General features: G+C 51.5%; 1 protein-coding gene across 6 annotated transcripts in view; it reads left to right on the top strand.

Moving 5' to 3' along the window:
- The window catches only part of LOC139748307 (uncharacterized), a 107,934-nt gene that overhangs the window by 37,477 nt on the left and 59,621 nt on the right, over positions 1-10,836 (top strand). The window contains exon 6 of one of the 6 annotated variants that reach the window (XM_071661311.1): positions 666-6,755. The exons of the other annotated variants lie outside the window; for them this stretch is intronic. Within the exon in view, the coding sequence (XP_071517412.1) occupies positions 666-3,641 (2,976 nt within the window). The 3' untranslated portion in view covers positions 3,642-6,755. Of the gene's footprint in view, positions 1-665; positions 6,756-10,836 lie in introns of those variants that run through there. 6 annotated transcript variants of the gene reach the window in all.

The raw sequence follows: 10,836 nt of genomic DNA, 5'->3' as shown, positions 1-10,836 counted from the left end.
CTCGTCAGTGTGGACACGTACCCGTCCCATTACCTGACGAAGATGGCATCAGCTCCAGGCACAGAGGAGAGAAATCGCAAATATAATGTCTGAAAGTCATCACCTCAAAACCTTTCCTCTTTTTTTTCCCCCCTCATTACAACATGAACGTAACTGTTTACTTGCAAATAGGTGTGATAAGAATGAAGCACACCAGCGGGGTTTGGAAAACATCAGCTGTGTGGTGTTGGCTCATTTTACTCGCATAAATTCCTGGCATACTGAAGATCTTACACGCCATCCATAACTTTTGAATAATTCAGACTCGTGCGCAGATCCGGTGTAGCAAGGTATGCGCAGATTTACAGATCAGGCCTTTTTGATAACTGGGTGTCGAAATGACGCATTTTTTTAGGCTGTTGCAGACCTGTCAGAGAGTAATACATTTTGTTGCTACATGAATGACGTAGGTGTCAGTAGACGTGGATTTTTAAGTACCCTGTATACATATTGATATTGGTCGTGTGTAGTTTTAGATTCAATACACGTGCATAGATTTAAGTGGCTTGCCTGTAATGTTTGAGTGTGAGTGTGTGTGTGTGTGGAGGGCGCGTGCGTGATGCTGAAGGGCGTGTGTGAGGGTGGAGGCGGCGTGCGGGCGGCAGCTGACACTGTCTATCCCGCAGAAGTCGCTGACGGTGGAGGCGTTGGGTCGCTTGTTGGAGACGGTGCCAGAGCTGCCTGAGGACCAGACTCCTGAACCTCTCACGCCGTCATGCACGCCCTCACCCACGCCCGACGCCGAACCCTCACACACGCCCAAGACCCGTGCGGCCACAAGGCAGGAGGCGTGGGTGGAAAGAGACGCTGCCCGTGGGGTTGTGAGTCTCGAGGCGGGGTCTGGGCTGGAGCTGGAGCTGGCCGACTGGTCCACAGGCGACGCCACCGGCTGCTACCCCAGCCTGGCCTCCCCATCCGGCCAGCAGCAGGAGCAGGACAGCCTGGTCTTCTCGCCCGCCCTCGCCCGCTCCATCACCTACTTGCTGTCCCGGGGCCGCAGCGGCCGCCTACCTCGCCTGCCCCCGCCGTCGGACTCGCCACCACTCGGAGACGAACACCCACACCCCGGAGACGAACACCAACCCCCCGGAGACGAACACCCGCCCCACGGAGCCGCCCAGCTAGCCCCCATCCTTCGTCTCACCAACCACGCCCAGTGTGTTGACAGCGACGCTCAGCTGCCGCCCACCACCAACCGCGGGCGGCGGGCCTACCTGAAGCATGTGCAACGTATGGCTGGCTGCCGCCCACTCGGACCTGAGGGCACGCCTCTCGCGTCCCCAAGCGCCCTTCTCACACCACACATCCGTCTGCCAGACATCCCACGACGACCGCGGCGGGAGTCGCCACATCCCGTCCTGCCCAGACCACTGACGCCCACGCCCATTACCCTGCCTAAAGCCCACTGGAGGAGAGCCGTCAACGACGCGGCAATCGTGGCGCGTCTGGAGGCTTCCCTCAGAAACATCCGTGGCAGCGACTCTGACGAGGGTGAGGGGGGTAACGACCCAGCCACTCCAGCAACGCCTCGGCCTCACTCCAGCACCCACGACCACAACCCACGACCCATCACCTATCCCCCTCCCTCAGACAGCCCATCACCCACGCCCACGGAGGTAGAGACGCCCACCCCTGTGCTGATGCCCACGCTCATTACCCTCGACAGAGACCCTGGTGTTACCAGAGCAGAGGCCACACGTATCCAGCACCGGGAACCTACAACAGCCGACCCACACTCACCACATCGAGGCCAACCCACCAAGTCGCTCACGAGCATCAGAGATGACGAGGATCTAAGGGTCAGCCTCTCCTCCTCGGGTCATGTGGAGCTGGAAATCACGCAGGGCAGTCATCCGGGGCCGTCCCCGGTACTGGGAGTCGAGCAGGACCTTCAGGTGAGGTCGTACTCGAAAGCCTCCCCAACGATGCAGAAATATGTGCGTTGGCTCTCCTCGCGGGTCTTGGGCCAGGGGTTCGCCGACCTTAAGGGCATCTACTTCAGGAGGATCACCCGTCACCAGGAGAGGCTGAATGTATGGGAGATTGTGTATGAGCACGACGTCACCTACTGGGCCAGGGTCATCGTCGACCGAGTCCTGGAGAGCGTCATTAACTTCCTGTTGGAGCTGGAGGAGGAAGGGCGGGAGAGCGCTATAGGCCAGGAGCCACTCGTTGATCAGCGGAATGTTTCCGGGTCTGATCGGGGAACGCCGAAGAGAGGCAGGTCTTCAAGACGGTCGAGGAATCGATCTCGCGCGTCGAAGGAAACTCCAGGGGATAGTGACCCGTGGGGAGAACCAGAATCACAATCCACGGCAGACGCGAGGCTGCAGTCCACTGCAGACTCGCCTAACGGATCAGAAGCCTTCCAGATGGCTTCAAGCGAAGTCGAGAGTCACACCGACTTCCCTGCTGAAGAAGGTATACCACACGAAACGTTGGTTTTCAGAGGGCAATCCTCGACGAAACCTGGAAGAAGGGATTTTCCTCCAGACGGCAGTCCAGTACGAACACAAGAATCGGAGCTTCGAACTACTAGGAATCCCAGAAGGCGATCTTCGAACTCATCTGGAAGGCGTTCAAGTACCCGGACGCCTAGCGAGCTGGCAGTCGACTGGCAGACCCAGGGTCAACTAACCCCAACACTTCAGACTTACTTTGGACGCCGTAGTACGTCCGCAACCCCTAGTGACGGCCAGGTCTCATCAGGAAACGAACCAGCAAAGACCAGAACGTTGGAGAATGTGAAGACCATGGGCACTCCTTCACCAGTCCAGGGTGATTACACGCCTTCACTTACTGCCAAGAAGCTAACCTCATCCATGCAGGCAGCCTCAGCCCAGGGCCACAGTGCGGCACCTGAACATAACACGCAAGGTGCATCCCCACAACAAAGTCCTCATTCCACAAATGAACATAAGGAACGCACTGAAGACAATATTACAAAGACTTTGGGGGCTGGGTATCCAGAGGGTGCTGTATCCCAGGCCAACCCCAGACCAGACTCGGCGTTACTGAAGCTCGGGAGAAATTATCCATTTCGGTCCAAGAGATGCTCGATGGCGGGCTCAGGACACGGATCTCTGCACAACAGCACAAGTGGTCCTCACTCGGGCGCCCACGATCGCGATACACCACCGGACATCAGCCAGACTTCAGATCCACCGATGGCACTAGGTGATCCGGGGTCTCCGGTGTACACACAACCGAAGGACTTGGCTGTAGGTGAGGACCCAACGGGGCAGCCGCAGCCAAGGTGCGCATCGTCGCAGGTGAAGACCTCGAACAGAATGGACGATTCTCGCTCCTGTTCGAGTCGAAGTGTCTGGGATTTCGTTGAGGAGTCTCCTAGCCTCACCTCGTACGAACTCCACCGTCTTTTCCGTTCTCCGGCCCTCAGCGTGGGCCGGCCGAGGCGTTGGACCCCGAGGAGCCCGAGCCCGACGATGGGCGAGCTCCGAGCCCTCATCCAGCGGGAGGAAGGTTTGGCCACTGTTGACGAGGCGACCTCCATGTTGGCTACCGAAGGCTCAGGCGATGGCGGTGCTTGCGGTGGTCGGCCGGCAGACGAAACCTCGCTACGCACAGACGCAGAGCTGTGACGCAGAAGTGCAGGGCAGTGACGCATGGACGTTAGTTTTTTGTTTTTTTTGACGCAGGGCTGTGACACATGGACGTTGGGGTTTGTCGCAAAGCTGTGACGCAAAGACGTGTGGCTGTAACGCACCTGATGTACGGGTGTGTTGCAGAGACGCAGGGCTGTGATGCACAGACGTAGGCATAGAGGCAGGGCTGTGACTCCGAGATGTATGGGTGTGATGCGAAGATGCATGGCTGTGACGCACAGATGTAGAGCTGCGAGGACCAGATATGTGCGGCTATGATGCACAGACGCAGAGTTGCGAGACCCAGGCGCAGGGGTTTTGACGCACAGACGCATGGATGTGATGCACAGATTCAGGGCTGCGATGCACAGACGCATCGAGGGGATAAGGGGTTGACGCACAGATGTAAGGGCTGCGGCACATAATCGTAAGGGCGTGGCGTATAAACGCAGGTGTGTGAGGCACAACTTCCCATCACAACCTGGACCACGACCGACGCAAAGGAAAATTATATCAAATGCTTTCGCTTTCCAACCGCTTAAAGACCTTGAACGAACTTTAAAAAGAAATAAGCCATAGCCAGAGGAATCACCTTGAACGTAACCTTTAAACGAATTACGAAGTAAAGATTTTCCAGAACTTGTGAGTGATTTCACATTTCTAAGGAATAGGTGCTCGTAAGAGTGACCCTGCAGGAAGACTTCGCCTGAGGTGCCCCTCAACACCTGTTCGTGTCACTTGGGGTGCCCCGCAACACCTGTTCGTGTCACTTGGGGTGCCCCTCCACACCTGTTCGTGTCACTTGGGGTGCCCCTCAACACCTGTTCGTGTCACTTAGGGTGCCCCTCCACACCTGTTCGTGTCACTTGGGGTGCCCCTCCACACCTGTTCGTGTCACTTGGGGTGGACCTCAACACCTGTTCGTGTCACTTGGGGTGCCCCTCCACACCTACTGGTGGCAACTGAGGTGGACCTCCACACCTGCTGGTGCCACTTCAGGTGGACCTCCACACCTGCTGGTGCCACTTGAGGTGGACCTCCACGCATGAACTGTTCTCCAGCAGTTAACCTCCTGACATATCATCAAGTCTTCTGCTGTCTAACCTTCCCAAGCACTATCTTGTGCCACCACGAGTATATTCTGGGAGAATAATCTATAATTCCTTGATGAATATATAAACACACACAATTAAATCTACTAATTTTGGGAAATACTTTAAACAGCTGATAACAAGAAGCAACATACAAGCGGATTCAATCAGTTTCTTAATTGCAATTCACCTGGAAATTCAACACATACATATTCACGTATTCCAGAAGCTGGCTGGAGGAAGTTTCTGGCAACCGCAGTGTGAAGTTTGGTCGTAAATGAATAAATGACTCGTGATATGCGTGATGTTGACCCTTGCGTTGGCACGATATCAACCCCCCCCCCCGCCCCTCCTCCTCCAAGGACACACTAAGGGCATACTAAACCCACCCCTCCTTACCCCAACCCTCCAAAGCCAAACACCCACCACAGGCCACATGATCGTAAGGGTTACAACATGATCAATTAACTCGTATACAATCAGTCGTGGAGGATCATATGGTCGCACCAACCCTCCCCCCTCCCCTCCTCCTCCACTACGTGAGTTACAGAGTCACTCGGTTTCCGAAGACCAGACAGACCGCGGGTAACGCGTTACCGCTAAACCAAGGGTGGTTCAAGGCCCAGTCTTGCTACTCAGCACACAAACTAAGATGATCCGGGAAAACAACGCCATTAAACAAAGGATCAGACGAAAGTAACAAACAACTTGAAATTATTTTGTAACACGAAAGAGAGAGAGAGAGATTGCTCTTCGTCAATGCCCTCGTTTTCTATGTGGCCTGATTATTTGCGCGGCCTGCGTAGTGCTGCTGACGACTCTTCGCGAGAGGTACGTTCGTCCAGCAGTCGTCACACCTCACCGTGCAACGTAACTCAGGCCCCGCCCGCACTCAGAACACTGGAAGTCACATATACCCAGGAAAGTGTATGCAGTTCCTCTCCACCGTCTATGGCAGTGGATCACACTCTTGTAACTAGAATATGGATGATTTTTTTTTTTCGGCATTACGTCCCTAGTAATGATAATAATAATACTAATTATGATAATAATAATGTTTAACTTGATAATGATAATGTTTAACTTGGAAAGTTGATCAGGGGTATAATTCGACAGGAATTCCACTTACGACCAAGGGGGACGAAGTACAGAACGCCTAATATATTTCTCAAACAATATTGCCACTCGTTCTTAACGACCATACAAGTAACCCTGGCGCACACACAAGGAGACGATAGTGTTCCATGGAAACCCTCGCCTCCCCCACCTCCCCCTTCATTCCACCTATACCCACGACTGGATAAATTTACGACGAAACTGTCCAATAGATATATATCTATTCTCATACCTACGTCACACGGGTGTTATGATAAAAGTTTTTCTTTTTGAAAGCAGATGAAAAGAGTGCGTCAGGTTTACACGATCCAGGGAATGAAACTTTTACATAAGGAGGTGAAACTCTTGAGGGGGGAGGGGGCAAGGCCCAAAACCCACCAGAGGAGTGAACGCGATCGAAGACGACAGTTACCAGTTCGTGTTTACCGACGCCGTGTTCCTGTTATGGTCGAAGCAACACGCCTCGAACTAGACCACACACCCCCCCCCCCCAACCCAACTGGACTCCGAGAGGACTCGCCTGGACTGGTTCTGCCAGCGTTGATGCACCTTTCGTCCATATGCAACGCTGTATATTCGAGATTCGTACATTACATTGGTACATGTTTGATGTCGTGACACGTAATTCGACTACACCTAATACATTTGTATATTTGTACTTTTTCTACGAGAAAACAGATCATAGCACAAAAAAACTGACAGCAATTTTCAAATTGACACGTCAGTTCTTCCCTTCCTGTGTTGGTAAAGCCAGATGGTGGGGCACTCTGGGAGTTAGTTAGCCTAGCCAAAGCGTCGCACGCCAGGGCTATGTTAGCCTAGCTAGAGTATGGCACTCTGTGGCCATGTTAGCCCAGCCAGAGTATGGCACTCTGTGGCTATGTTAGCCCAGCCAGAGTATGGTACGCTGTGGCCATGTTAGCCCAGCCAGAGTATGGCACTCTGTGGCTATGTTAGCCCAGCCAGAGTATGGCACTCTGTGGCCATGTTAGCCCAGCCAGAGTATGGCACTCTGTGGCCATGTTAGCCTAGCCAGAGTATGGCACTCTGTGGCCATGTTAGCCTAGCCAGAGTATGGCACTCTGTGGCTATGTTAGCCCAGCCAGAGTATGGCACTTTGTGGCTATGTTAGCCCAGCCAGAGTATGGCACTCTGTGGCTATGTTAGCCCGGCCAGAGTATGGTACGCTGTGGCCATGTTAGCCCAGCCAGAGTATGGCACTCTGTGGCCATGTTAGCCTAGCCAGAGTATGGCACTCTGTGGCCATGTTAGCCCAGCCAGAGAATGGTACTCTGTGGCTATGTTAGCCCAGCCAGAGTATGGCACTCTGTGGCTATGTTAGCCTAGCTAGAGTATGGCACTCTGTGGCCATGTTAGCCCAGCCAGAGCATGGCACTCTGTGGTTAGGTTAGCCCAGCCAGAGTATGGCACTCTGTGGCCATGTTAGCCCAGCCAGAGTATGGCACTCTGTGGCTTTGTTAGCCCAGCCAGAGTATGGCACTCTGTGGCTATGTTAGCCCAGCCAGAGTATGGCACTTTGTGGCTATGTTAGCCCAGCCAGAGTATGGCACTCTGTGGCTATGTTAGCCCAGCCAGAGTATGGCACTCTGTGGCCATGTTAGCCCAGCCAGAGTATGGCACTCTGTGGCCATGTTAGCCCAGCCAGAGTATGGCACTCTGTGGTTAGGTTAGCCCAGCCAGAGTATGGCACTCTGTGGCCATGTTAGCCCAGCCAGAGTATGGCACTCTGTGGCTATGTTAGCCCAGCCAGAGTATGGCACTCTGTGGCCATGTTAGCCCAGCCAGAGTATGGCACTCTGTGGTTATGTTAGCCCAGCCAGAGTATGGCACTCTGTGGCATGTTAGCCCAGCCAGAGTATGGCACTCTGTGGCTATGTTAAGCCCAGCCAGAGTATGGCACTCTGTGGCTATGTTAGCCCAGCCAGAGGAAATATGGCACTCTGTGCTATGTTAGCCCAGCCCAAAAGGAGGGGTTGGGGGTATGGCACTCTGTGGCCCTTTTTAGCCCCGCCCGATATGGCACCCCTTTTTTGGCCAATTTACCGTCAACCAACTAGAAAATGGCCCCTTGGTTAGGTTAGCCCCCCTTGGGAAAATTTTCCCGAAAAAGGGGGGGGTTTTTTCCCCCAACCCGGTTAGGGGGCCCCGGCCCCCCCCCCCCCCTTTTTGGTTAAAAGGGGGGGGGGGGTTTAAAAGGGGGGGGGGGTTTTAAAAGGGGGAAAAAGGGGGATTTTGGCCAAAAATTTTTTTTTTAAAAAGGGGGGGGTTTTTGGGGGGGGGGAAGATTTTTCCCTTTTTTTTTAAAGAAATTTTTTTTTTTTTTTTTTGGGGGGGGGGGAAGGGCCCCCCCCAAAAAATGGTTTTGGGCCCCCCCCAAAAATTTCTTTTTTTTGGGGGGAAAAAAGGGGGGAAATTTCCCCAAAACCCCTTTTTTTTAAAAAACCCCCCCCCCCCTTTTTTTTTTTTTAAAAAAAGGGGAAACCCCCCCGGAAAAAGGGTAGGTTGGGGTTTTAAAAAAAAACCCCTTCGGTTTTCCCCAAAAAAACCCCCGGGGGGTTTTCCCCCCCCCCAAAAAAATTTCCCCTTTTTTCCCCCTTTTTTCCCAAAAATTTTCCCCGGGAAAAACCCAGGGGTTGGTTTTGGGGAAAAAAAAAAAAAAGGTTTTCCCCCCCAAAAATTTTGGCCCTTTTTTTCCCCCGGAAAAAAATTTTTTTTTTTAAAAAAAAACCCCCCCCTTTGGGAAATTTTGGGGGGGCCCCTTTTTAAAAAGGGGAAAGGAATTTGGGGCCCCCCGGGGGGGGGAAATTTTTTTTAAATTGGGGGGGGGAAAAATTTCCCCCCCGGAAAAAAAAAAAAGGGGGAAAATTGGGGAATTTCCCCCGGGGGTTTTGGTGGCTATTTAAAAAAATTTTTTTTTTTTAAAAAAAATTTTTTTTTGGGGTTTTTTTGGGAAAAAGGGGGGTTTTTTTTCCCGGGAAAAAAAAAAAAAAAAAATTTTAAAAAAAAATTTTTTTTTGGGGGGGGCCCTTTAAAAATTTCCAATTTAAAATTTTACTTGTTTGGGCCCCCCCAATTTGCTATTTTTCCCCCTTTTTTTTTAAAAATTAATTACCTTGTTTTTTTTTTGCTTCGAGAGCTGGCTGTTTGTTGTGTCCCCCCCCAACAGCTAGACCAGTAATATTTCCCGGGGAGCTGCTGCTGGTCAATTACTGTTTCGCCGGGTGGCCAAAAACCCCGGGTGGCCGTTTTGGGGGAAACCCTTTCTTTTTCCCTAAATTTCGAAGCTTTGGAAATCTCTATTGTCACATATCTATCCCAATGATTATGACCAGGGACTATTTGGACAATTTTTTTTTCACTTCCTCCAGAATTCGTCGATCCTTTCCCTTGACTGTTTTTTCCCTTTTTTAAAAAGTTTTTTGGGTTTTAATAAGGCCAGGGCCCTTTTATGGAGTTTTGTTAGTGGCGAGAGAGCCTCCAAGCCACAAACACGAAATTTCCTGGATATTTCTACATCGGCCTCACTCCCTCCGTCCGTCATGCAGGTCAAGGCTGCTGCTCATCCTACAGAGACTCTCACAAACTGTTGTACTTGGCACACTATATATTTTGATACGGTTGAAACTGTAGAGGTGCGTGACGCATACATAAAAATAAAGCTGCATTACTTACGCTATTGCTTTTTTTTTTCATTCAACACTCCAGTGTTCTGTTGGGTGGGGAGAGTGTGGGGGGAATGCTAGCAACAGTAGCTGTGGTATTTGATATACAATTCCCCCCATGAAGAGGACACTACATAAGGATGCAAGACCTATAAACCACTAGCAGTCATAGGGGGAATCTAATCTGCCTCACCGACAGAGAAATTATCACAAAAACAGAAATGGATAACATTTTTCATCACTGATTTGTTTGCAGTCGAGACCAACAGATCTGAATGTTTGATACAAGGAGAGAGAATAAGCCCACTGCACCAAGGGAATCTTTGCACCACGATTCATGCTGGACCAAATGTCAGGTTCAACGCCTCAGGAGTAAGAAAATGACACTTAATAGCAGGTGTGTGTGTGTGTGTGTGTGTGTGTGTGTGTGTGTGTGTTAGTGTGTGTAGTGTGTGGATGGTGTGTGTGTGTAGTATGGTGTGTGTGTGTGTATGTGTGTGTGTGTATGTGTGTGTGTAGTGTGGTGTGTGTGTAGTGTGGTGTGTGTATGTAGTGTGGTGTGTGTGTGTGTGTGTTAGTGTGTAGTGTGTGGGTGGTGTGTGTGTGTGTAGTGTGGTGTGTGTGTGTGTATGTGTGTGTGTAGTGTGTGTGTGTGTGTGTGTGTGTGTGTGTGTGTGTGTGTGTGTAGTGTGGTGTGTGTGTAGTGTGGTGTGTGTATGTAGTGTGGTGTGTGTGTGTGTGTGTGTAGTGTGGTGTGGTGTGGTGTGTGTAGTGTGGTGTGTGTGTGTGTGTGTGTTGTGTGGTTTGTTTGTGTGGGTGGTGGTGTGTATGTGGTTGTGTATGTAGTTGTGTGGGTGTGTTTTTTGTTGTGGGGTTTTGTGGTGTGTGTGTGTGTGTGTGGGGTGGTGTGGTGTGGTGTGTGTGTGTTTTGTTTTGGTTGTGGGGGTGTGGTTTTGGTGTGTTTGTGTAGTGTGGTGTGTTTTTTGTGTTTTTGTGTGGTTGTGTTTGGGGGGTTTTTTTTTTTTTTTTTTGTGGGGTGGTGTATGTGGGGTTGGGTGTGTTGTGTGGTGTGTAGTGTGGTGGGGGTTTTTTGGGGGTTTGTGGGGTGGTGTGTTTTTTTGGGTGGTGTGTTTTGTGGTGTGGGGGTGTGGTTGTGTGTGTTGTGTGGTGTGGTGGGGTTTGTGTGTTGGGGTGTGGGTTTTGGTTTGTTGTTTGGGGGGTTGTGTGTGTGGGGTTTTGGGGTGTGTGTGGGTGTGGTGTTATTTGGGGGTTGTGTGTGTGTGTTTGTGGGTTTGGTGTGTG

Source organism: Panulirus ornatus, chromosome 73 (assembly GCF_036320965.1).
Source record: "Panulirus ornatus isolate Po-2019 chromosome 73, ASM3632096v1, whole genome shotgun sequence".
Lineage (NCBI taxonomy): Eukaryota > Metazoa > Arthropoda > Malacostraca > Decapoda > Palinuridae > Panulirus > Panulirus ornatus.
The sequence above is the reverse complement of the archived record's forward strand: the minus strand, read 5'-3'. Positions and strand labels throughout refer to the sequence as shown.